The 24701-nt window shown below is 66.9% G+C and overlaps 3 protein-coding genes across 11 annotated transcripts in view; 1 reads left to right on the top strand and 2 right to left on the bottom strand.

Annotated features, from left to right (window-relative positions):
* The window catches only part of GPSM1 (G protein signaling modulator 1), a 29086-nt gene extending 16118 nt beyond the window's left edge, over window positions 1-12968 (top strand). For 4 of the 8 annotated variants that reach the window (XM_027616661.2, XM_027616662.2, XM_027616660.2 and 1 more), the window contains 5 exons: window positions 4067-4137; window positions 4919-5095; window positions 9597-9753; window positions 10187-10395; window positions 11333-12968. In XM_027616661.2, coding sequence (XP_027472462.1) covers window positions 4067-4137; window positions 4919-5095; window positions 9597-9753; window positions 10187-10395; window positions 11333-11539 — 821 coding nt within the window. In that variant the 3' untranslated portion in view covers window positions 11540-12968. Of the gene's footprint in view, window positions 1-2142; window positions 2405-4066; window positions 4138-4918; window positions 5096-9596; window positions 9754-10186; window positions 10396-11332 lie in introns of those variants that run through there. The other 4 variants (XM_027616663.2, XM_027616665.2, XM_027616666.2 and 1 more) reach the window with 3 other exon arrangements.
* Window positions 12969-15135: 2167 nt separating this feature from the next.
* Window positions 15136-17212, bottom strand: DNLZ (DNL-type zinc finger). The gene is given in 4 exon segments (XM_027614724.2): window positions 15136-15382; window positions 16106-16245; window positions 16788-17030; window positions 17032-17212. Coding segments are annotated over 4 exon segments (582 nt in total). The 5' UTR covers window positions 17062-17212; the 3' UTR covers window positions 15136-15213.
* CARD9 (caspase recruitment domain family member 9) lies at window positions 17183-24290 on the bottom strand. Of its 2 annotated transcripts, XM_027615909.2 has the most exons (12): window positions 23756-24254; window positions 23442-23579; window positions 22565-22869; window positions 22311-22490; window positions 22011-22154; window positions 21578-21703; window positions 20011-20202; window positions 19526-19567; window positions 19269-19314; window positions 17962-18038; window positions 17509-17585; window positions 17183-17420 (listed from the first exon to the last, which is right to left on the bottom strand). In XM_027615909.2, the coding sequence occupies exons 1-12, from the start codon at window positions 24210-24212 to the stop codon at window positions 17321-17323; spliced, it is 1884 nt and encodes a 627-aa protein (XP_027471710.1). In that variant the 5' UTR covers window positions 24213-24254; the 3' UTR covers window positions 17183-17320. The 2 variants fall into 2 exon arrangements, 1 of the variants encoding a protein (XP_027471710.1); XR_003523736.2 differs by lacking the exon at window positions 19269-19314 and having other exon boundaries at window positions 17356-17420; window positions 23756-24290.
* Window positions 24291-24701: the final 411 nt, after the last annotated feature.

Genomic DNA, 24701 nt, shown 5'->3' with positions numbered 1-24701 from the left:
CCACAGGGCTCTCCTGCAGGGGCAGGATCACTCACTCTCTGATTCCGTGAATGCGCACGGAGCCTGGGTGGCGGCCTGGCCCAGTTTCCAGAACTGACCCTTTGGGGTAGGGATGGGGCACGTGTGTGTACAGCCTGTCAGTTTGTGGGGGGTGCTGAAGGGGGCCGGGGGAGTGCCAGTTTGTGGGTTAACTTTACCAGCCTTGCAGCCCCCATCCCAACAGAGACCCCAGAACGAGTCTGGGTGGACGTGGGCCCCTCCCTGCCACTGCTGCCTGGGCCTGGGTCAGTCCCCCAAGGTCTCCTGCTGTGCCATGCCCCTGCCCTCTCTGGTGAGGGGCCCAGGGTGGATGGGTTTGTCAGATGGAGGTCCCACTGCACCCACCTGGGACGCAGAAGCATGATGAGTTCATAAGCGGATGGAGCCAGCCCTGAGCCCTGGGGAGCTGGGCCTGGCTATCTTCTGTCCCACAGGGTATGGGCCGTCCATGGACACTGTGTGTGGCCTCCGTAGCGGACTGGGATGTACAGAGTGAATGTCTGAGCCACAGTTTCAGCTTCTGGCTCTGGCTAGAAGCCACAGTTTTGGCTTCGCCCAGTCCTGGCTAGCTGACCCCGTGATTTGACCCAGCTGTGCCCCATGGTCCTGGCCTGGGACCTGGGCCCACTGTTGTCCTGAGGATAGTGCCTGGCAGGGATGAGGGCGCTCCCTGGGGAGGGCTGAAGATGTGGGCGCCTCCCTGTCCCGCTGCGCACTCAGCACGCGGCCTGCAGCCCGTTTGCAGGCCAGGCCCCTGTGACATGCAGCTGAAGACAGGGCCCCCGGGGGTCCTAGCTGTGTCCTCACGTCTGTCCCTTCTCTGGCTGCTCCTGGCTCGACCTTCCGGGGCTTGCCAAGTGGGCCTGACCCTGGCTCTGCCCCTCCAGGCCCTGTGACTGTGGCTGGAGGTCTTTTCTTGAGCCCCGGTACCCAGAGTCTTGGGAGGGCAGCCGGGCGTGATGGTACCTGGGGAGCCACAGGCAGGGCCCCACGTAATAAACAGGAAGCTGCCTGCTCATCATCAGGCGGTGAGGCTGGCCAAGGCGGACGGAGGAGACGAGTGTGTGGCAAACAGTAGTGAACAGATAACACGCTACAGGTGTTGGGGAAGAAGGAAGAGCCGTGAGGCTGGGTGTGAGTGTGCGTGGGCCGTGTGGGGCCGCCGTCTCCGTCAGCTCGGGCTGCAGAACGGAGCACCGCGGAACAGGCGGCTTAAAAATACGGGTATTTACTTCCGATGCTTCTGGAGGCTGGAGGTGAGAGAGCAGGGAGTCAGCAGGGTGGGGTCTGGGGTTGGAGGGAGCTCTGTGGTGTTTTCTTATAGGGGCACCCACCCCAACACTGGGGCCACCCTCATGACCTCGACTCAACCCTGATCACTTTTCAAGGCCCCGCTTCCTAATGTTATCACGTTGCAGTGTGGGTCTTCGACATGGAACGTAGGGACACAAACATTTGGTCCATAGCAGTGACATCTGAGCAAAGACTTGGAAGGGGAGGAGGGAGTGAGCCTGAACTTAAATGGAGGACAGCCGTGCAAAGGTCCTGGGGCCTGGGTAAGCCTGGCTGGGAGGAGCAATGCAGGGGCGGGGGGGGTGGCTGGGAGGAGCAATGCAGGGGCGGGGGGGGGGGGGCTCCTGTTCTGTGTAAGTCCCTCCCCAGGCCAGGGGGCCCCTGCAGGGTGAACAGAGGAAGAAGATCTAACTCAGGCCCTGCGGGCATCTCTCTGGCCCCGCCCCAGCATGGACAGGGGGCAAAGGGAGCAGGGAGGCTGGCAAGGTGCTGCTCGGATCCCAGCAAGATGAGAAGGGGTCAGATTTTGGGTCTGTTTTGAAGGTGGAGCTGCTGGGATTTGGGAAGAGACTGAAGGCAGGAAGGAGCTGGGGGACACAGCCAAGCAGTTAGAAAGCAGGTTTGCCCGCCTAAGTGGGACAAGCTGCACACGGGAGGGGCACATCGCGAGCCTGATAGGGCAGAAATGGACGATGACGAGGGTGCTGGTCAGACTCAGGCGGGAGTGGGTGGTGCTCAGGGAAGTTTCCAGACCTTGCCCTCTGGGGTGGGAGGGACGGGAAGTGCGCTAGCTCCAGCCTGAATGCCCCAGTGAGGGCAGCCCGCTCTCCAGACAGAGGGTGCATTTAGCTCAGAGGGCCATGAGGGGGCCCGCCCCAGAGCCGGACACAAGCTGGGTCTCAGAGGGGCCTTTCAGCCTCCACCGCGGCCTGGGCCTGACTGTCCAGCCAGGCGGGGCCCAGCAGACAAGGTGGGGACATCGAATCAGGACCCCGGGTATCAGGGAGCAGCCAAGGAAGGGGCGGTCAGCCGGCCCGTGGCGGGAGATGGAACCAGCTTGTTGCTGGCTGTGGTGAGTAAAGGGGCCACGCACAGTGGCCTGCCCGTCCTGACAGGGCCACTCGGCTGTCCCCGGAACCAAGGTGCTCCCCCATTACTGCCCCAGCCGGGCGCCGCCCCCAGGCACCAGTCGGTGCGGGACGGATCCTACTGTTTCTTCAGAGCTGCCCTTCTCCAGTCCGGGGGGGGCTGGACGGTGCCGGGGTGGGCGGTCTGCCCCGTCCAGTCCGGGGGGGGCTGGACGGTGCCGGGGTGGGCGGTCTGCCCCGTCCAGTCCGGGGGGGGCTGGACGGTGCCGGGGTGGGTGCCCTTATGAGGAAACAAGCAGAGGGGAGCCCCCTCTGGGCCTGCTCCAGCTCATTCGGCCGCACAACACGGGGCCAGGCTGCGTGCTCAGAGACGGCGCTCCCTGGCTCGGCACCTGGGCAATGCTTGCTGGCCAGGGGCTGTGTGCAGGGGGCCGGGGCAGGCTTGGCACTGACCATGGCAGCTGAAGGGATGGGGGAGGGGCGGCGGACAGCCCCAGATCCTGGGCCCAGGAAGCCACTGGCCGCCGTCTCCTGGTCAGGCTGCTGCAGCTGTCCCCTCCCTGGATTCCCGGGACAGCCACCACCGACGCCCTCCTCCGAGGACCACCGCTTTTCCACCCAAGGCCTCTAGAGAGTGGGGAACAGGGTGTGGCTTCCTCAGAACCCGGAGGCCAGGACAGGGAGAAGGGCTGGACACCTGCCCCGCTCGTAGGAAGCCCTGGGCGTTTGGTTTGGGCTGGCCTGAAGGACGCCCTGAACCAGCCCCTCTCCCTCCGGAGACCGTGTCTCGGGCAGCGGGCATGGGCCCAGGGTGGGGTCGGGGTGCCATGCTGAGGGCTCGCTGCCGCTCTCTGCTGTGGGTGTCACACGTGGAGCTCAGCGCTGTGCTGGGGTGGCCACGGAGGGCCGCGTTCCTCGCCATGCAGCCCGCAGGCGTCCACAGCACACCAGGCCCTGTAAGATGCTTCCCACGCGTGTTCCCTCTGCATTGCTGGTGACAGGCCCACGGGTCCGGTCTGACTGGTCACTGAGCTTGAGGAAAGGTAGTGGGTCCAGGGTCCGGTGCTGCCAAGACAGGACCCCTGGAGCATCCGCCCACACCAGAGGCCTCATTCGCTCTACCTGCCGCGTTTCCTTGCCTCGCACAGCCCCCCCTTTGCGCAAGGGCCCCTGGGGCACCCAGTGGGTGTGCAGCTGGAGGGGCGCTCGGCAGTGGGAGGACCTGGGCTGCCCATGTGCGTGTAGGTTGAGGGGTGAACGGAGTGCCACGGATCAGGGTCTGAGGCCCCATCTGCATGGAGGTAGGAAGGGCATTCCAGGAGAGGACTGCACAGGGGCCGGTGGGGAGGCCCCAGGCACGGGCAGGAGCTCAGACACTGGGCCTGTGGGGAGTTCCAAGGCCAGATCCCGCCCAGGCCCTAGAGGGTCTGCCCCGCTTCCACGCCTGACTACTTGTGCAGCCGGGGGGTGTAAGGCCATGCAGACACCGCGTCTGTCTCCATCGGGGACCATGAGATGGGAAGTTCCCCTGCCAGCCCCCAGAGTGCAGGCTGACAGCCTGACCCTTCCCGGAGAGCCCTGGCCCGGGCCAGCCCACCACTCGGCCAGGGGTCAGTGCCGGACTGACCGGGCCTGCTGTCTTCCAGGTGCCAGGCCCAAGAGGACACAGAGGCTGAGTGCAGAGACCTGGGGCCTGCTGAGGCTCCCCCTGGAGCGGGTGAGTGGGGCTCAGGGCGGGCGGCTGGGGCCCCTGGGGCCGGAGGGGCAGCCGCCTGCCGTTAGAAGCGGAGCGCGGCAGCGGGTTCCGGAGGCTGGTGCAGTGCTGGCCAAGCTGCCCCTGCCCACCCCGGCTCTTGTCTGTACCCATCCCTAGCACGGGAGACCAACGTGCCCTCTGCAGCCTGAGACGCTGGGCCAGCCATCGGCCCCCAGAGAGGCCCCCACAAGGCCCTGTCCCCTCCCACTTCATCCCGGGGTCCCACCAGCTGTGTCCTTACACAGTGCAGACCCCCAAGTCCCCAGTGTGCTGGCGGCCCCCACTCCTGTCTGCTCCCTGCCCACTCAGACTCTGCCCCGGGGGGAGCAGCTAGGCCTCGGCAAACCCCAGCCAACTGGAAGCTGGGCAGGATAGGGCTCCAGGCCCACTCTCTACCTGCCAGAGGTGGGTGCTGTGTAGCCCTGGGGGAGTGAGCTAACCTCTCTGAGCCTCTGGGTCCTCCAGTGGGGCTGGGTTCGGTCGGGGGATCTGTTGGGGAACAAGGCTCAGGGCTGCCGTGGTCACTCATTGCTCAGCGTGGGGCCAGCCGTCTAGCTCCCAGCCCCTCCAGCACCCTGCCCTGCCTCTCCTCCCCACCCAGGCCCTCACCTCCTCCTGCCCCGACCCCTGAGTGCCTAGCTGTGTGTCTGTCGACAGGGCCCTGCATCCGCCAGCCCCCCTTAGGGTCCTGCGCCAGGGAGCTGACAGCCTCGCCCATGCCTGGCCTTCCTCCCCTCCCCAGGAGCAGAATGGAGACAGCCACCAGGTGGGGGAGTGGCGGGGGCCAGGCAGGGACGTGCTCCCTCTCCCCATGAGGAGCAGGAAGTACCAGGAGGGGCTGGAGGCTGCTGAGAGGCCCCGAGAGGGCAGCCACTCCCCGCTGGACAGCGCGGACGTCCGGGTGCAGGTGCCTCGCACGGTAGGCGACTTCTCGGGTGCCATCCTGTGCAGCAGCCCTGGGCCGGGCCGGGCCCCCCACCCCCCGGGGGCAGAGGCCATGGCCGTGTGCCGCCCCCAGTCCTGAGCGCAGGGCATTCGGTGCAGAGACAGCATGCCACCAGTTGCATCCGGCCTTGGCAAGGCCCAGGCACGGAGAAACTGGACCGGAGGCCTCGCCGATGGGGTTCTGTAGCACAGCCTCAGGGGGGCGCAGGCCCTTGGGCCCGGCCGGCAGCCCTGTCCGGGTGCACAGCATTCAGAGGTGGACGGACAGCCGGGGAGCTGGGGGAGGGAGGGATGGGCTGGGGGTCGGATTCAGACCGGTGGGACAGAGCAACGGGGGTCTCCGGCTCCTGGCAGGTTGTCCCCCTGCGGAAGCTGGCCAGGGTTTGGGAGGCCCAGCCAAGCCCAGGTTCAGAGGTCAGCCTAGAATCCCCCTTCCCCCCCATGCAGAACACCTGGGTCCAAATCTCTGGGAATTAGTCTAAAAACAGTTTCCTCTGAGGGCTTAATGAGCACCTTCCCAGCCTTTGAGGAGCGTGGGCGCCGTGCTGGGTATTCTTAGCCCCAGATGTCTGCTGTGCACCCATCTTTCCCACGAGCCTAGGAGGGCCTCTGCCAACCCCATTTGGCCCCGGCACGGCCCTCCAGCCTGCCAGCCAGGGTCAGTGTCCGGGCAGTGAGAGGTGACGAGAGGCCGCAGGAGAGTGGGGCTACCGCCCACACTGTGTGTTTGGGGCCCCCAGCCCTCAGGGCAGGGGCCTTGCCACCATCACACGGGGCTTTGGGGTCTGAGAAGGTGTGGCTGGGTGAGGTCGAGGGCCCCGGGAGCTCCTCCTGGGGCAGGACATGGGGAGTGGGGCTGGGTTTGCCCCAAAGGTCGGGGTCCACCCAGAAAGTGCCTGGTAGGGGAGGGTCCCAGATGCCAGGGAACCACAGCAGGCTTTGGAACAGGAAGGCCTTTTCCACGTGGTAACCTGGCCCTAGCCGCCTTGGCGGCGGGGGGTGGGGGGGGTGTGCCTTCTGCCAAATGTGAATGGTAGCCAATGCTCAGGCTTGCCACACGTCATGCCTTTACAGCAGTCCCAAGAGGGGAAACTGAGGCACAGGGCAGTGGAGAAGGTGGCCTGAGGGCACCCAGCTTGGAATGGTGGAGCTGGGGTTCCAAGGCCGGGGTTAGCTCCTGGAGCCCCAGCTCTGCTCCTCGGAGATGTAGCAGGGCTCCGGGCCATGGGGTCGCCTTTGGAGGAAATTCCTATGGCAGAGTGCCAAGGCTGGCCACAGCTGGAGGCCTGGACCCCAGTGGCAGACTGGTCCCCCTGCCCTGAAGACATTGGCCCAGCTCCCTGCTGTCAGAACTGTGGGCTGGCCCTCCTCCCAGGGCTCTGAGCTCCCTGTAGGAGCGGGACCCAGAGTGCCCTGGGGGCTCCACATCCCCATCCCGTCCTCGCCTCCTGCTGAGGCTCCTAGCCAGTTCCCCCAACACCCCAGGGTCGGCCCCCACTGGGCCCCCAGCCAGCCTGAGGAGGGTTGTCCTGGGGGCCGGCCAGAGGCCGAGGCTCCACAGACCGCCCAGTGCCTGGAAGGGACCCCGTGGTGAACGGCAGGGGTGGGGAGGGCGCCGTGGGCAGTGGTGGCCCCTGGGGCCGCTGTGTGGGGAGTGGCTGCACGACCCGTGCCCGTGGGAGAGGCCAGCATCCTTCTGGCTTCTTGGGGGGCTGTGGCGGCCCCGGTCTCGGGAGTCGGGGCTGAAGAAAGAGGCCGCTTCTCCTGGGCTGACCCAGCCTTGGAAGGAAGCCGGGCCCCTGTCAGCAGGAACAGTGCTCCCCAGACAGGTTCCATCGCCCTCGCCCCTCTGGCCTGACCACCCGTGGGCCGGAGCAGGAGCCCTCTGCGCTGGAAATAGTCTCTGAATGTTTACAGAGCGTGTGCGTGCGCGTCTGTGCCTCGTGCATGAGTGTGCGCCCGCCGGAGCGAGGGAGTGCAGTGGGGGGGCCGGGGCGGGGATGGCGCCCCCCCCCGGGGGGGCCTATTTAAGCACTGAGATGACAGGGACGGCACAGACGCCACACGGCCGGGCTCGGGGACAGTGAGTGGTGCGCAGTACCTGGCCCCTGCTGCTGGAGGGGAGCTGCGGATCCAGCGTGAGTGTGGGGCCCCGGGCGTGGGGAGGCTCGGGGAGCACTCGGGCCGTGTGAAGCTGGATGGGGCGGGGGGTGGGGCGGAGCAGAGCTGTCCTCCTGGGGCTGTCAGGGTGGGCTCCAGCACCTCTGCTCCAGCCCAGCTGTCTCCCCCAGGCAGGCAGGGGTGCGAGGAGTTGGCGAGACCCAGGGCTGGAAGTCCTGCAGGCCAGAAGGAGCCCGAGTCAGGGGGCAAAGGAGAGTCTGGGACCCAGGGTGGCAGCCTACACGAGGGGAGCAGGGCCTCACCCTGCACACCTGTGGCCTCAGCCCCACATCCCCCCCAAACGAGGGGAGCCCCAGCCCTTCACAGGTGGCCCAGACAGCTCTGCTCTGGGGCCCTCTCTGCCCCACCCCAGCTACAGGGGTGATGAGGCCAGGAGAAGCTTCTGGGCAAACAGCACCTACTTCAGCTCCTTGAGCCCCGAGCTCAGCCCAGGGGAGGCTGGAAGAGTGTGGGTGCCCATGTGTCTAGAGAAGAGGAGCCCCAGGGCCACACCTTTTCCAGGAGGGGCCCTGGCTCCATTCACTGGCCCACAGTCCACCTGGGGTCCCCTGCAGGGGGTGGTGCTGTGCTCACCCCCACCCTTGGCTGAGCCTAGGGCCCCAAGGGACCCGTGAACAGACCTTGACCTTCTGGGGAGGCACCTGCACAGCCCCCACCAGGGCAGGGCTGATGCGCAGCCCGGAGCACCCCGCCAAGTGCAGCCCCCACCCCCACCAGGGCCCGTTTGCACTCAGCACCAGCTTTCAGTTTGCTCCGGGCTCCGCAGGACAGCAGAGCCCTGAGTTGGGGGGATCCTGAACTACCCCAGCCTTGGCTCTGGGCCTGCCCTGGGGGGACAGGGGTGGGGTCTCTGTCCTCCGAGCTGCCAGCTGCTGGCCCAGCTCATGGCACGGGCTGTGTCGGGACCACCCACTCAGCTGCCCCTTCCTGGGTCACTCTTGGCCTTCGGGGACCGTGCCGCCCTGGGGGCCTAGGCTGGGCCTGTCTGGGGGGGGTCCCCAGCCTGCCCCTTGCTTCCTTGTGGCCTTGGAGGTGTGCAGGCTCCCTTGCCCCAGTATCCACCTCTGCAGCGGGCTGGTAAGGGGTCGTCAGGAGATCTGGGACCTAGCCAGCAGAGAGGTGGACAGGCCAGGGCTGGGCAGGGGGCACTGGCATCAGAGGGGAGGTGAAGGTGGCCTCTGGAAGCTGCCCCATCCACCAGTCAGCCCTCAGGGCCCTGGACCAGACGTGGTGAGGCTGGTGGGGGGACCAGCCGTGGCCCTGCCCTCCAGCCTCCCCTCCTATGGATGTGTAAACTGAGGCCCAGAGGGGGAGTGTGTTTGCCAGTTGGGACTCAGCCAGGTCCAGTGGCCTGGTCTCCCACTTCCCATTCCCCCCTCCCTCTGAGAACCACCGTCCCCTCCCATGATGGTCCCATCAGTGGGGTTTGCCTAGACCTAGCAGGTGGCCCCTGGGTCAGCCCTCACCACCACCCAGGCTGCACACTGATGGCATCTCCCAGAGTCTCTGTGCTCCCAGTGTGTCCAGGCTCTGCCCCCCAGCCACCCAGAGCAGACCCTGGGCACCTCAGCCAGCATGCAGAGGGAGAGGCTGGGGGATGTTGGCACCTTCTCTTTAGCCTGAACACCCCACACCCGGGGTCCTGGCCGCCACACATCTGTCCTCTGGGCCTGCCCACGGGTCTGGCCCCCAAACCCCAGAAGAGGTGGGACTAGGGTAGAACAGAGGAGCCCTCACCTCCCCCAACTGTGGCTCCTTGCCTTTGGCGATATGACTTGACTTTGCTGGCCCCGGATCCCTCACCACCACTTGCCAGGGCCCTGGCACAGACCACTGTAGTACGTAAAACGGGCAGCAGGGCTTCCTGCCTACAGGGTCTAGTCACGCACTCACTACTGGTTGATTTGTCCATTTGGCAGACACCGGTGAGTGCTGTGGTGGGTGCCTGGGCCCCAGAAGGGCAGGCCCAGGTGGAGCTCATGGCAGCGGCTGACACAAGTGTGTGACAGAGTCCCACGGGGCAGGGGCTGGGGGGTGCGGGGCGCAGGGACGCTGCTGGGAAGCGGGCTGGGCGGGGAGCACTCCAGGGTAGCAGGGTGTGGGAGGACAGTGGAGGCCTGGACAGGGCTGATGCTGGGAGAAGGCTGGGCAGGGGGGGGCGAGGGTCCTGACCTCATCCCCGGCTGAGCAGCTCCCTCAGTGGGGTCCGGGGTCGAGGGCCTGGTGACCAGAGCCGCGCCACTGTGGCTGGGCCAGAGCCGGTGCCGACTGCTGCTGCCCACCCACTCCCCCAGAGCATCCCTCGGGCCCCATCCTCTGACGAAGAGTGCTTCTTTGACCTGCTGAGCAAGTTCCAGAGCAGCCGAATGGACGACCAGCGCTGTCCCCTGGAGGAGGGCCAGCCCGGGGCCGCCGAGGCCACAGCTGCCCCCACCCCGGAGGAGAGGGTCGGTGAGTATCCCCCGTGGAGCTCTTGTCCTTGGCTCGCTCCCTCCCTGCCCTGCACAGTGCCCCTGGGAGCCCTTGCTTCTGGGGGGCGGGGCACACCAGCTGCAGAAGTGCCCCCTGTCACCACCTCGTCCCCCGCCTCGTCCAAAGCTGCATCCTGGGAAGCATGTCATCACCCCCGCCCTCCAGAACATACCGTATCAGGGTACATGGCGGGCTCGGGGCAGGCGGGGGAAGCCAGGCCTTCCTCCCGTCACCGAGCAGTCCCTGGGGGTGCACGTGGGGCCTGCAACAGGGACAACCTTGGGCAGCTGGGGTCTGGGGCCAGCAGAGACTCCCCTGGGACTCCCATGCCCCTGGGCAGCGTGGAGGGCGGGGCTGGACTCGGCCTGACCCAGCCCGTGGGGGGCCCCCTCCCTCGACCTTGCCCCCACAGCCCAGCCCTCGCTGACGGCATCCCCGCAGACCGAGGAGCTCCTGGACCTCATTGCCAGCTCCCAGGGCCGCCGGCTGGACGACCAGCGGGCCAGCGTGGGCAGCCTGCCTGGGCTGCGTGTCACCCACAGTAACCTGGGCCGTCTGCGCGGGGACGGAGACCCACAGGAGCCGGGGGACGAGTTCTTCAACATGCTCATCAAGTGCCAGGTGGGCCTGCAGCTGGGGAGGCTGGGGGCTCCCACCGCGCCCCCCCCCGTGCCCACCCCTGCCCCGAGGCGGCTGGTGGAGGCTCCTCACGCCCGTGGCGGCCCCTGGCCCGTCCGTCTCAGGCTGGCTCCGCCGGTGCCCCCAGGTGCCCCCGGGTGCTCAGACCTGAGGCCCCTTCCTGAGCCCCCCCTCCCGAAAGCCCTCCTCGTCGGGCAGGAGCTCCAGCAGGGGGGCGCCGTCGGGGTGGGGTCCGGCCCCCTGCCCCCCCAGGCAGGGCAAGACGGCAGAGGGGTTCAGGGACCCCGTGGAAGGCTGCAGGAGAAGCCGTGGCCTGGCTCACACGGGACGGTGCAGTTTCCAGGTGTGACCTTTATTCCCACAGAGCAGAGGAAAGCGCGGCCCTGGGCGAGTCTGAAAAGCCTCAAAACCAGCCCCTGGAGAGAACCCCCGAGCCCCTGGCCCATATGCCCGCACGCTCCAGCAGCTGCACCAGCTCCCAGCCCTCTGCGCCAGACCCTGCTCGGAAGCCCAAAGGCGCCCCCGGCCCCCTGGCCTGATGGCCTGATGGGGGCCCTGGGGAGCTCCGCGCCTCAGGCTCAGGGAGCTGCGGCCCCCAGTCCTGCCCCCGGGGCTCCTGAACACATCCCCATCAGGTGGTGTTGGGCACAGTACGGAAGGCCGGCCAGCAGCCCCGTGCCCCGGGCCCGCTCACCCGGTGCCTGGCGGTTACTCAGCCCTCCCTCCCGGGGTGGCCTGCGCAGAGGCTCCGAGCACTGCCCGCGGAGCTGATCTTACCGGTAGTTGCAGGGAGAGCGGCTCGCTGGCCAGCAGCCCCTGCCTGGGTGTCATCCCTGAGACCACTGGGCCCACGTGCTAGGCCGGCCCTCCAAGGCGGGGGAGGCCCAAGCTGCCCACCCACGTGTCTGTGTCCGCCCAGTCCTCCAGGATCGATGACCAGCGCTGCCCGCCTCCTGACGTGCTGCCCCGCGGCCCCACCATGCCTGACGAGGACTTCTTCAGCCTCATCCAGAGGGTGCAGGCCAAGCGGATGGATGAGCAGCGGGTGGACCTCGCCGGGAGCCCCGAGCAGGAGGTGGGCGGGAGCCCCGAGCCCCGGCAGCCGTGCCAGTCTGGTGCCAGCTAAGATCCTGCAGCCACAGCCAGGCTGGCCCCAGCCCTACTCGCGGCCTCGGGGCCGGGGGGCACACCGTCCTCTGTGACGCCCACGGCCCCGCGAGAAGCCCATTCCTCTGGAGGCCATGGCTGACTGCAGACCCTCTGGCCCTTCCCACTGTGGCAGATGCTGGGCACACAGCCCCCACGCTGTCCCCCTCCCAGGGTGGCAGGCTCAGGCTTTGGCTGCCCCGGCGGGTGGGCATGGCTCTGTCCTGGACCAGCTCTCAGGTGGGACATGGCTTTCTGCAGGCCTGCCCGGCCCGGCCTTCTCCCCGCCCCCTCCCCGCCCCCTCCCTGCCCCAGGTCCAGCCTGCAGCTTGTTGGTCCAGACCCTCCATGGCCTCTCCCTGCCCCGCCCAGCTCCATCCCTCCATCCTGCCCGGCAAATGTGAAAACTGCTGCCTCCCCTAAGCCCCCAAAGGCCGCTCTGAAGCCTTTGCTCTGCGGTCTGCCAGCGACATGGACGTTTCTTTCCTCCCAGAGGGGGTCCCAGGGATGACAGAGCAGACACACTTGCCCCAGGCCCAGGCTCTTGCCCTACCCCCCGCCCCCCCCCCCCCCGCCTCCTCTGGGCTGGAGAAGGTAGAAGCCTGTGTCAGAAAGCCTGGAGCCTGATGAGGCAGTGCATGCAGGCCAGGTGCCCCCACGCACGGTCGCTGGGCCCTGGCACTCAGCCCCCAGCCCCAGCTGGAGCCCAGTCCTGAGCAGGGAGGCAAGGGGAAGGGTGGGGATGAGCCGTGACACCCCTCAACTCCAAGCCCCGAAGCCCAGGGACAGAACAGTCCTGGTCTGGAATGCCAGCCAGCAACGAGGTCTGCTCCCCGACCACACCAGGGCCAGGGGCGGCCGGCAGAAGCTTGGGGGGGTTCAGCGCAGCTCAACCCTGGGTCCCCAAATGAGCACTTCCCAGCCCTCAGCTGGGAAGATGACATCACTGCCTTCTCCTGTGCGGAAGGTCCAGCCCCCACACGTCGTCAGCCCACGGGATTGGGCAGGAGACTGCCTTGGCTGGCCACCAGCCCTCTGGCGAGCCCCTGGCCCCATGCCACGACCCCACAGCCCCCGGGGCGTGGGGGGGCACCTCCTCCTCAGGTGGTGCCCCAGCTGGGCTCCTTGGTCTTTCTCTGAGGCTCTCCAAGCGTGGGGAGGCGGCCGGACCCCCACCCCACAGTTCAACCTGGGGGCCCTGGGCCTGCTGCGACCATGCTCTGAAGGGTGTGGGTGGGAGCCCGGGGGCGGGGTCAGAGGCCAGAACACAGGCTTCTCCTGGGCCGCCCCACATACTTGAATGTACATGCATATTTATTGCTCATGCGTGTTTGCCATGCTGTCAGTGGGTCCTTTCCAACCCAAGAGGTACATTTTCTTTCTTTTTCCCAAAAAAATAAAGTCTGCCAAGTGAATGCTGTCAGAATTAGTGCTAAGGATGAGGGGATGTTGGTCCTTTGGGGGGCCCCAGGTGACTGACCTTACCTGGGTAAGCAAGCCTGCAGCGTGCAAAGGGCCTGGGGCCACCACCTGCTCTAAGCCCCCCGCAATGGCACCAGCCAGCCACTTGGCGACAGGTTGGTTCTGTTGTTTTCAGCCCTGGGAGTGGCTGTCTGTCCTAACTGGACAAAGTCACACATTGTCCGGGCGCGCACTTGCCTTTCCAGGCCTGACTCCTCACGGGCTGCAGACCTGTGGCCCATCTGCCCGGGACCTGCTCGGGGCCCCGGAGCAAGGGAGGTGTAGAGCGCCCATGACCTCACAGCCCTGGCACCACCAGCCGATGAGTGCAATGGAGCCGTCTACAAAGAGGGGGAGCACACCCCCAAGCAGACACCCCAACCCCACAGCTGCTCTGTGGCACTGTGTCCCCAGGAGGACAGATGCGGGGCCTGGGAAGCAGGCACGGCAGGGGGTGCCTCACCTCACTTGTGGTGACCTGCTCGGCCTGGAGCACCCCACCTGACCGCAGGAGGCTGCACAGCAGGGTAGGGGTGGGGGGTCGGGAGAGGGGCATGGGGAGGGCAAAAGCTGGTCAGAAGGGAGGTCTGCAGGTGGGGGCTGCAGGTGGGACACGCCCGCACAGGGAGGCACCCCCAGGGGCCCCGGGAGGCTGTCGCTAAATCCCCCAACCCAACAGTTCTCGGTGCTTTGGGAATCCTGGCGCTCTGAGAAGGCTCTGCAGGTAAGTACCACAGGGTGCCACGTTGCCTCTCTATGGCTCCAGGAGCTGTGGTTTTCCTGGGAAGCAATGGTGTGAACCACCTCAGTGGCTCTGGGAGTAGGGACCCCCCCTTGTTGGCTGGTACCTGTCCATGGGGTGCATTCATGGGTGAGTCTTTCACTATCTCTAGGCACTAACCCCAAGAGGGGCAACCCCTCCGGGGTCAGCAGGGCCTGGACATCAAGCATCAGAATACAGGAAATAGAAATATGGTCTCCACCCATGTCCACAGCCCGGGCCTCAGTTTCCCCATCTGTGAAGAGCGGGATTGGCCCGGGCCGCCATCCTCTGTCCAGCTCTGCACTGTCAGGTCCAGTGAGGACCTGGGGACAGTGAGGTGGTCAGGCGCAGGGGCTGGCTCAGCCTCCAGGCCGACAGTCTCCGCAAATGGCACGGGAGGCTCTGAGGCGGAATAATAGGCGGTTGTTAGCCAGGGGAAAGACAGGGGGTAATCAAGTCAAAGCACCCAGTGCCAGCGCCCAGGAGAACAACAGCAGAGCCCGGGGCGCTGACGCAGGGCAGCAGTCAGCTCGGATCCTGCCAGGAGCTGCGATACTGTGGCTGGTGATTAATAGTGAAGGTCACACTTCCGCAAATACACGCGCTCCCATAAACACAGGAACATCCTGAGCAGGCCGTCAAACAAGGCCGGGAGACAAACCGCATGCCCCTGGGGGGAGGGCACCACGTGGGGCACGCGGCCCACCGTGACTCCCACCCCCCTCGCCACGGCGGCCACCCAGCCCCGCTGTGGCCACAGGGAGCTGCCGGATTTGCTGACTCCATTTGGCCGGCAGCCAAGGGTCAGGGCCGAGGGCGGCACTGGCTCACCAGCGCTGTCCAGGAGGTGTCGGGGGAAGGCAGGGGGCACAGGAGAAAGGGGGATCTGTAGGAGCTCCCCGTGTCTGGCCAGAGGAACAGGACCCACGGTGGGTGCTGCCCCCCAAGGAAGAACAGTGGCTGATCGGCCATGCCTTCCAGGCACCTGCCCCAGACCCAGCAAGACCGGGGCCCTGGCCTGCAGAGCACGTCCGCACCGCCCCACACCTGTGCCACACCTTGTCTTCCTGCCCTTCCTCCTGACAGGGTGTCCCATTAGCATCTTCATCTAATGGGAAGGTGCAAGTTCAGAGGGGCAGAGGGACCGCTCGGAGCTACCGGCCACAGCGGGGGTTGGGGGCTCAGACTCTGTCCAGCCTCCCCACACAGACACAGCCGTGAGCGGCAAGTACAGGGCCCGTCCTCTGTGCAGAGCGACAGCGCAGCACCAGGACCAGCACCTGGCGGAGGCTCCTCGGAATCATTCTGACTCCGGAACCAGGGACAACAAGAAGGCCCCAGGCCCCACCATCTCCGAGTGATGTGTTTATTGATAGAAAACAGGCCAGCCCGGAAGGGCCGGAGAATCTTCTGGAAGGGAGACGACAGAGTCAGCTGGGCTCCATCTTGCCAGGATGAGTGGGGTCCTGGTCCTCACCCCCCTCTGGAGCAGTGGTGGATTTGGGGTTCCCGGCAGCCTCTAAAACCAGCTCTAGAGCCCCCTCGCCAGCCACTCGGCACACCTTCTCCCCTCTGGCCGCCAGGATTTCTTCGATATTCCTGAGAGAGAAGGCATCATGACACTCTCAGCCCCGAGCCCATCCTGCACCTTGGGTCTTCAAGTGCACCCAAGGGCACCCCAGGGCCAGGCTGGAGCCGGAGCGTGGGGCCCCACGCTGGTGTGGCCATGAGGCCCCCGCACGCTGACCTCGTGAACCCTTCAGAGCCCCCAGAGGCAGCTGCTATTACTAACCCAGTCTCAAGGGAAAGAGCCCCTCAGAAGTCCCACAGAACGGCCCAGGGCCACCGGCCAGGAGGCTCCTGCCCATGAGGGGTACACACTCCGCCTCACTCACACCCCCAGTCTGGTGTGATGACCGACCAGCCAGCGCGGGCAGAGAACGTGAGTGACGCGCTAGGGCCCTGCTCTGGAGCTGACACTCTGCACCTCTGTGGGGACCGAGCAGCCACACGACAGAAGGGAGTCTGTGCTGCAGGACTCAGCCCAGCGTGCCCCTCACTTCGGGGGCGGCCTGGAGCCCGGACACGGACAGGCCAGCGGTGAGGGCAGAGGTCCGGCAGCGAAGCAGGACCACAGGGGGCTGGTCCCATCCCCGCCCGCGTCGTCTGTAGTTTTCCCGAAACTCAAACCTAACAGCCCCTCCTGCATGCCCAAGGCTGGGGAGGCGGGCTCCACGAGCCTCCCGACAGGAAGGGAGCCCCAACCCTGCAGGCCAGCCCCGGGCATGGGCTTGTCCCCCCACCCTGCCCACGGGGCCTCACCTCTTCCCGCCCAGGTCTGAGAACCAGCCCAGGTTGTCGGCGATGACGTGGTGCTTCTGGCAGCCGGGGCAGGTAACGATGACAACTCCCCGGTGATAGGCCAGTTTGGAGATGCGCTTGGAGGACCGGCTCCCACACACCTGGGGGACACCCGAGGCCCCGGTGACGCCTGTGCCTGGTCCCGCCCCTCAGGAGGACCCCGCCCCATCTGAGGATTAACTCCACCCCGGGGCAGGGCCTCCTTCTCCTCCTCCTCGACAGCCTACCTATCCCTGTGTGCCGGGCCCACCCCCGAGGCCAGCTCCGCCGCTCTCCCGGAAAGGCCCCGCCCCCGAGGCCAGCTCCGCCCCTCTCCCGGAGAGGCCCCGCCCCCGAGGCCAGCTCCGCCCCTCTCCCGGAGAGGCCCCGCCCCCGAGGCCAGCTCCGCCCCTCTCCCGGAAAGGCCCCGCCCCCGAGGCCAGCTCCGCCCCCTCTCCCGGAGAGGCCCCGCCCCCGAGGCCAGCTCCGCCCCTCTCCCGGAAAGGCCCCGCCCCCGAGGCCAGCTCCGCCCCTCTCCCGGAAAGGCCCCGGCCCGAGGCCAGCTCCACCCCCTCCATACTGTTCTCCGCGCTCGGGGAGCCTCTTCCCGCGGCGCCGGCCGGCACCAGATGCGGACCCAGCTTCGCACCCGTCGCACGCTCACCTTGCAAGTGTAGACAAGCTGGTAGTGCGCGGCCCCGGGCCCCGGCTCCGAGCTCAAACTCCGCCAACCCCAGACCCTGGCCCCGGTCGGCCTTCTCCCCGCAGCCCCCGGACCGCCCCCGCGTCCCCACAACCACCTCAGGCCCGGCCCCTGGGAACGCACGCAGCTTAGTAGCGGCGGCACGCGGCTCAGCGCAGCCCACAGCATCCCGCCCTCCGACCTCGGCTGCCCCGCCCCGCCCCGCCCCGCGCGGCTGAAGCCGTGCCGCCGCCATCGTGGAAGCGGGCACGCGGCGTAAACGGCCCTTTTCGGCTTCCGTCCGCCGCCTGGCGGACCGGGCTCTGCTGCCCCCTGCGGGCGGGAGGTGCGCGCGCGGCTGGGACGGGGACGCGGGAGCGAGGCCGGCGGAGGCCACGGTACGGGGACCCCGGTCGTTTATTTATGGAACTGCATTTGACACCACTGCACGCATAGCTAGAGCACGCGTGTGCGAGTCCCGGCGCGTGCTCCCGGCGCCCCTCCGGCTGGGCTGGCTAGGAGCCCTCGGTGTCCGTGTTGTCACTGCCCGTGGTGTTGTCCCAGTCCACCTCGCCCTGCCTCGAGCCGTGCTGCATCTTCCTGAGGGCGCGCTTCCTGCAGGGCGAGCGCGTGTCCGCTGGGCCGCCGCGCCCCCTCCGCGGCCAGCCTTCCCGGAGCCCGCCCGCGGCCCCCCCCCGCGCACCTGCGGTAGTTCTCGAAGCTCTCCTTGAGGCGCCGCCGCTCCTTCTCCGGGGGCTCCCCGCCGCTCAGGCCCGCGCCCTGCGGGAGGAGGGAGGCTCAGGCTCCTGCGACCGCACGCCGCGTGCGGTCCCGCCCCTCGGAGGTCAGGACGGCGCCGGCACGCAGCCAGCCTGCCCGCGCTCCAAGCCCGCGCTCCGGCCACAGTGCCCTGGGGCCTCGGAAGACAGGCTTTCCGGGCTGCCGCGTCCTGCGCACTCCCCCTGGCCGCTGCCTCATCCAAGAAGGGGGGACTCGGCTTCCTGTTCCAAACAGTGCACCCCAAGAGCGCACGGGCAGAGACCCTTGCCATCACCCCCCGGCATCCAGGTTGGGCAATCAGCCTTCCTGGGCTCGGTCACAGGGAGGGCCAGGCCAGCGGCGCCCTAGGGCAGCAGGGACCCCAGGGCAGCCTTACGTTGGAAGTCAGTGGAAGCTGCTCCTCCTGCAGAGCCACAAAGGGCTGCTGCGGGCTGCTCCTGTTGGCCGGGCCGCCTGGAACAGAGAATTAGGCCTGTCGGTCCTACCCAGCTGCTGGTGGGACCACGCCTAGCATGGCCAACACCTGGCCACCTCCTGTCCCCTGAAGCTGCCGGGCCAGTCCTGCATCATCTCCCGGGCTCACTTCAACCCCAAGAGACCTCCCATTGTGTAGACAAGAGGACTGGAGCTCCCGACTCCCTCTGGGCAGGCAGAGGCTGCTGGAAGCCCACCAGGCAGTGCCACACCATCGAACTCTGCTCCCGGGTGGGGGCTGGGGCACTGCAGCAGTTGGGAGCAGAACATTCCAAGCTATCTGGTCCCCTCAAAATTTGCCCCGGGCTCAGGACCCTCAGACAGAAGGTGCTCTGATGGGCTGGCTCCCCTAAACTGGCCAGGATGGGAGACTGGACATCTAGTCTCACTGACGTCACAGGGCGAGAGACCCAGACCCAGGTCTCTCCCTGAGGCTGGCACCTTCCCTTCCTCGGCCTCTGACCCAGAAGCCCGCCCCAGCTCCTTCAAGGGGCCACGCCACCCCTGGGTTGGGCTCCCAGGGTCTCCCCTACCATTCACTGCCTGCTGGGTCCTGCCCGCCTGTCCGCATGTTGGGCTCCGTGGCCTGAAGCTCAGGTCTCTGGGCAGCGTTAGACTGACCTGCTCCCTCACTTCTGCACCAGCTGGTCCTCTTTTGCCTCCCTTGGAGGCTGGCGGCAGGCCTGAGGCTAAGGAGGTCTGTCTGGTTTCCCACGCCACCTCCCTGCCCGGACCTCCCCACCTCCCCTCTGACAGCCACCTTCAAGATGAGCCCCTCAACCCCTTGCCACCCCTCGTCACCCCTCAGGCCATCTCCCTGCCACCTCTGCCTGGCCCTGAGACACACCCCCCTCCCCACTCTGTTTGCACCTCCCACACTTGCTGGCCGACTTCCCCTGCCCCCTGCCCAAGAGGAAGCTCAGGGAAAGCAGGACGCCCCAGCCCTGCACTCCTGGGCCCAGAGTGGGCTCTGATGGAGGGACGTGCTCTCAACATCAGAGTTGGGGCATAGGCCCCACACACGGCTCTTGTTGGCTCGCTGGGGAGCCTGGGGGGTTACTCGTCCCTCCAAGCCTCAGTGTCCCCATCTGTAAAGTAGGGTTGTGAAAGATCAGTGGCACAGAGCTCTACCCTGCCAGGACTGGCGCCAACTCAGGCAACAAGGTGGCCTTGACCAGACTCGTCCGTGAGAAGCTGCCCCCTCCTCACCTTTGTCTGAGAGCTGGACAGCCTCCAGGTCCAGGGGGAGTGAGAGCTTCCAGGGAGAGAGACGGGCATCCAGTTAGACTGCCACCCTCCAGGAACCCACCCAACTTGCCGCGCTGTTCCTCAGAGGCCTGGCAGGAAGGCCCGCCCCAAGGGCCAGACGGCAGCCAGCCCGCCCAGGTGAGGCCTGGGAGGAGAGCAGCTGGCCCAGCTCCCGCAGGGGACGGTGGCCTGGAGCCCACCCTGAGGCTCACACTCACCTCCTGGGAGTTCCTGGGTGAGCTGTCCTCCAGGTCAGAGCTCTGTGGTCACAGAAGAGGGGTCGGTCAGCGGACTGTGGGGAAGCCCAGCCACCCCCAGGGCCTGGGGTGGGGTGGGGCTTGGTGAGGGGTCCCCGGCCCGCCCCTGTCCTCAGGCCCCTCTCCAGCCCACGGTTGGCCCTGGCCCCTGCCCAGAACACCCCTCCCTCCCCCTCCTGACACCCAGAGTGGCCTGCGGAGGAGGGGCCCTTACAGAGGACAGAAGGGGCTCGGGAAGGCCTGCGACCAGCCCAGGGTCACCCTGGAGCAACAGCCGAGCCAGGCCTGGACCTGGGCTGCCTGGTGTCCCCTCCTCTGGGCTCTGGTGTCTCTGGGGACACACTTGCCCCTGAGGGCCAGTCCCCTGCACTCTACTGTGGCAGGGCTGCAGCTCTGACCAGCGTGCACAACAAAGGCCCCCCCCCGCCAGCCCCTGGGAGGCCCACCAGGATGAGCGTGTCCAGCTGCTGCCGCTTGAGCCTGCACTCCACGGCCAGCAGCTGGCCCTCACACTGGAAGAGCTGGAGTTGTAGCTCGTCTGCCTTCTCGGCCAGCTCCCGGACCTGCTTCCGCAGCGCGTCCTTCTCCTGCAGGCTTCGCGAGTGCTGTGCGTGCAGTTCCTCCCGCGTGGTGATGGCCTGTGGGGACGGCACAGGGCAGGCTCTGTCTGGGAGCTGGGCGGCCGCTGGGAGACCTCAGGCTGCCCCCGCCTCTCAGCCCGTGGTCAGTGCGTGCAGGAGCAGTAGGCGTTCCAAAGGACTCCCAGAACGTGAAGATAAAGCCTCAGGCCCCAATCCCAGAATAGCCCCCTGCCGTCCCTGCGCCCTCCCCAAGTCCTCCAGCCCAGTGCATGTCCGGCGCGGGCTCACGCCCTGCACACGGCTTTTATCAGTCTGCCGTGTGACTTGGCATCAAGAACACGGTTGTTAATGGCCATGTCATGTGCTTTACTGCGCCCGTCCCCTCCACGCTCTCCGGCCAGACCACACCTGAGGACACAACTCTGACCCACACCGAGTGGCCCGCTGGGAGCCTGCCCGCTGCCTGGAGGCTAACCCACATGCCCTGGAGCCCTCGGCCCCAAACGGCCAGGACTTGATGAATCACTGAGAATCGCCTTCATTTGTGTCCCTGCTTCCGACTTAGGACCCACCGGAGAGAATCCTAGCCGCTCACTTGGGCTGCCCGGCCCCAGCGTCCCTGGCTGGTGGCCTGCCTTTGGTGGCTACCGCGCTCTCCCCTCCTCTGCCTGCCCCGAGGGAAGGTGGCAGCCGGGCCCCCTGCTCTGGTCGTGCTGCTTCCCTCAAGGCAGGCCCCGCGCACGGGGAGGCTTTCCGTGGGACTGCGGGGCCAGAGGCTCCGAACGCAGGCTGCCAGTCCCCTCCGGACGGGCGCCGAAGCGCCGGCCATAACCTGAGCAGAAAGGACCCCGCGTGACGTGGCGGGAAGGTGGTGGAGAGCAGTGATGGGGACACAGTCCAGACGGGCTTCCGCCTCGGGGCCCCAGGAGCGCAGCCCGCCAGCCAAAGGGCCAGTGGTGTTTGAAGTTAAAAGAGCTGTTGGCTGGGGCGCCTGGGTGGCTCCATCGGGTGAGCGTCCCACTCTTGATTTTGGCTCAGGTCATGGTCTCGGCGGTGGTGAGATCGAGCCCCACTCAGCGGGGAGTCTGCTTAGGATTCTCTCTCCCTCTGCCCCTCCCCACCACACGCGCTCTCTCTTGCTCTCTCTAAAATAAATAAATCTTTAAAAAAATAAAAAAGCTATTTACAAGTGAGACAGCTTCTGTTTTTATAAGACAAAAATGCAACTATACATATATTGAACAGAATCTGAAGGTACAACCCGCCAGTGGAATAGTTTTCCTGGCAGTGGGAGAAGGGGTCACCTTCACGATTGTTCACATTTTTCAAGGAGCTCTCAGACAAGTGCCCTCCCCCAAAAGGGCAAAGGGCAAGGCGCCGCGGCTCGGGGGAACGCGCCCCACCCTGGGGTGGGAGGTGGCGAGGTGCCTACCTGGTCCCTCTCGATGGCCACCTCCTCCATCTGCTGCAGGATGGCCTCGATGCGGTCCTTGTACATCTTGGAGTCCTTCCGGAGGGCCAGGCACTGCAGCTCGAACATCTCTTTCTCCTCCACGCACTGCGGGAGTCAGCAGCTAGCCCCCACCCCCCGTTCTGGCCCCTGGTCAGTCAGGCCCAGTGGAGGGAGGGGGAGGCTGCTTGAGCCCCGGGGCCCCTGCCAGCCCTGAACTTCCAGACCAGAGCCTGGGCCTGCCCACCCTGGGGGAGTACGGGCCAGGAGTGGGGCGAGGAGGCCAAGCGCCTGCACCTCCAGGAAGGGGGGAAGTTGGAGTGTGCATTCCAGGGGCTGCGTGCACACAGGGCAGTCCCTCAGCCCACCCGCCTGGCTTGGCCCGGGCTGAAGTCCACCTGCCCCGGCGGCATACCCGGGCACGCAGAGCCTCGCCCTGCCGCAGGTCCTTGCGCAGAGAGAGGATGGTGTTGGCTTGCTCTCGGTGCTCCTGCAGCGCCTGTCGCCAGTCCTCCTCCAGCACCTGGATGTAGGGACTGCTCTTGTCTGGCTTCCCCTCCTGTGGGTGGGCGGTGAAGGGGAGAGAGTGGCAGGGAAGCAGCTAGACTTGAGGGGACCCTGCTGCTGGCACCAGCATCCTGCCAGGCCCCTCCAGCTCCCACGAGCACTCACCCCGCCTGCACGGCGGCCCCTGGCCCCCGCACGCGCGCCCCACCTGCACGGCGGCCTCCAGCTCCCGCACGCGCGACTGCAGCAGTGTCTTCTCCTGCTGCAGTTCCCACATCAGCTCCTGGCTGGGCCGCTGCTCCATGGCGTGCCTGAGCTTCAGCGTGTGCTTGCGCTCCACCCTGCAGTCATCCTCCGCCTTCATGAGGCTGTGCTTTAGCCGCTCAATCTGCGGGGAGACCCCGTCAGCCGGCCAGCCTCGCCCCACGCCCCGCCACCCTCCAGCCACGGGTGCCAGGGCACCTCCAGCTGCAAGTCGCGGCTGCGCATGAGCGCGGCGCCCTTCTCCTCGCTCTGGCGGGCCAGGCGCATGGCCAGGTCATAGTTTTCATCCTTGCAACGCTTGAGCTCACGGCTGCCCGCCTCGCATTCCTCCTTGAGCCGCTGCACGCGCTCCTGGTGCTTGCGGAGCAGGCTGTCCTTCACCCGCAGCTCCTTGATGAGGTCGTCCTTGGAGCTCAGCAGCTGGGTCAGGTCCTGCACTTTCCTCTGCAGCTTCAGCACCTCGCTCATCAGCAGCTGTGTCAGGCCCGACTCCCCGGACGCGTCTGCAGACAGCTAGGCCGCGTCAGAGGGCCCGCCCGGCCCTCGGCTGCCCTGCCGCAACCCCTCCTGGGCTCCAGGCTTGAGGGCCGGCCACCCCACTGCAGGAGGCTCGGGGCCCGGCCGAGGGGCCGCCCAAAGGTGCTGGTGCTCTCCTTCGAGGAAGCAGGCAGAGCTCCTGACTCACCTTGTGGCCCCGTCCCCGGCCCACCCTCAGGACAGCAGCCGTGAGGCCAGGCACCCTCCCCCCTTCGGCTCATTTTGTCATGATCTTGATTGTGAGGCAAGAGGACATGCGTCCAGGCCAGGAAAGTGTGGCTTCGCCTGTTGCTGGGGCCAGCAGACACCCGTCCTTCCAGGAGCCGAAGCTTTGGTGGGGTCAGAGGGGTTCTGACCCAGGAACCCATGGGGGCCTCTGTCCCCCACCCCAGTATGGGTCTGCCTTCCTCCAGCAGAGAGAGAAGGAGCAGGACAGAGCTGCGGCAACCCAGTGTGCCCCTTCCACCTCCTTTTGTCCCCAGTTTATCCATCGGGAGGCCAGCCATTAGCCGCCTGCCTGCGGGGTCCCAGGCCTCACCGATGATCATGGAGAAGACACGGGTGGGCTCCTTGCCCGTGACCTTCTTGTAGAGCTGTGGGTAGTAGAGCTCCAGGCTCTCAAGGAAGGCCACGTAGCCCTTGTGGCCGGTCCGCTGCAGGATGTCCAGGAGCACGCCTGAAACCCACAGGACCTGGCTGGGGCCGTGGCCATCCTGCCCACCCGCCCTGGGCTCTCCCCGGGGCCTCCGCTATGCACGGAAGCACCACTGCTCCCAGCAGGAGGGACAAGGCATGGGGTGCTGGGGAGTGCCCGTTCCCGTGCCTGAAGCTCCTGCATGAGGCGGCACTGACCGACTTTCCGCTTGCGGATGACTAGGTTGGGGTCACTGAGCACCTGCTCCTCGTCGTCGGGGTTCAGCACCTTGCACTGCCTCAGGTAGGGTGTGATGCGCGAGGGGTCGATGACAGAGATGAGCTTCACGCGGAAGCTCTCCAGAGCATTCCAGCACTGGTCTTCGTTCTCGTAGTCGGACATGGCGGTGGCCGCGGCTGCAGGTGGTGGGAGAGCCGCCGGGAGGGGTTGTCCAGGACAGGGGCGCGGCCTCACCTGCCCCGGCCTCCCTCCTCGGTGCTGGCCCTGTGACCTGGGGCACCAGCTCAGCCAGGGCGGCCCTCCCTGGGCCCTGCTGCCCGCTGCACCCCCCCATGGGCTTTCCCTGTCCGTGGGTCGCCCTGGACGATGAGAGTCGGGGGAGACGTGGAGGGCTCCAGGGATGGGTGGCGTCTGAGAACACTGCACGCCCCACATAGTGGCCCTGCTCTGGACCCCGCACTCCCCATCCCGGAAGTGTGGGGCTGGCAGGGCCCCCCAGGCACGTGTGGGTAGGCAGGCACCCAGGCGGGGCCAGCAAGCCTGGGGCAGTGACCCACCCGCCCACGCGTGCGCGCCAGACAGGGCTGTGGGGGACTTCCTCCTTCCTGGACGTGGCAGCCGCTCAGAGCTTAGCCCCCCTGCCCCCTCCTTCCGGCGGCCAGCTGGTGGTGCAACCGTGGCACAGGCGGCTCGCTCGGGAAGGGTGACTGTGGACCGCCCACAGGAGAGCCAGGCCCGCCGCATCCGGAGGCCCGGCCAGCGCCGTTCTGGCGCCCTCTGCAGGCTCTCAGGTCCTGGGCACCAGCCACCGTGGGGCTCTTCTCCCTTCCCAGACGAAGCCTGTTCCCATGCACTCAGGCTCCCCAACAAGGGGGCCATCCGTGTCGGGACCACCCACTGCTGCTCCCTTCCACCAGTGGGGGT

This window comes from Zalophus californianus, chromosome 13 (assembly GCF_009762305.2).
Source record: "Zalophus californianus isolate mZalCal1 chromosome 13, mZalCal1.pri.v2, whole genome shotgun sequence".
NCBI classification, from domain to species: domain Eukaryota; kingdom Metazoa; phylum Chordata; class Mammalia; order Carnivora; family Otariidae; genus Zalophus; species Zalophus californianus.
This window is presented reverse-complemented; position numbering and strand designations above follow the sequence as displayed.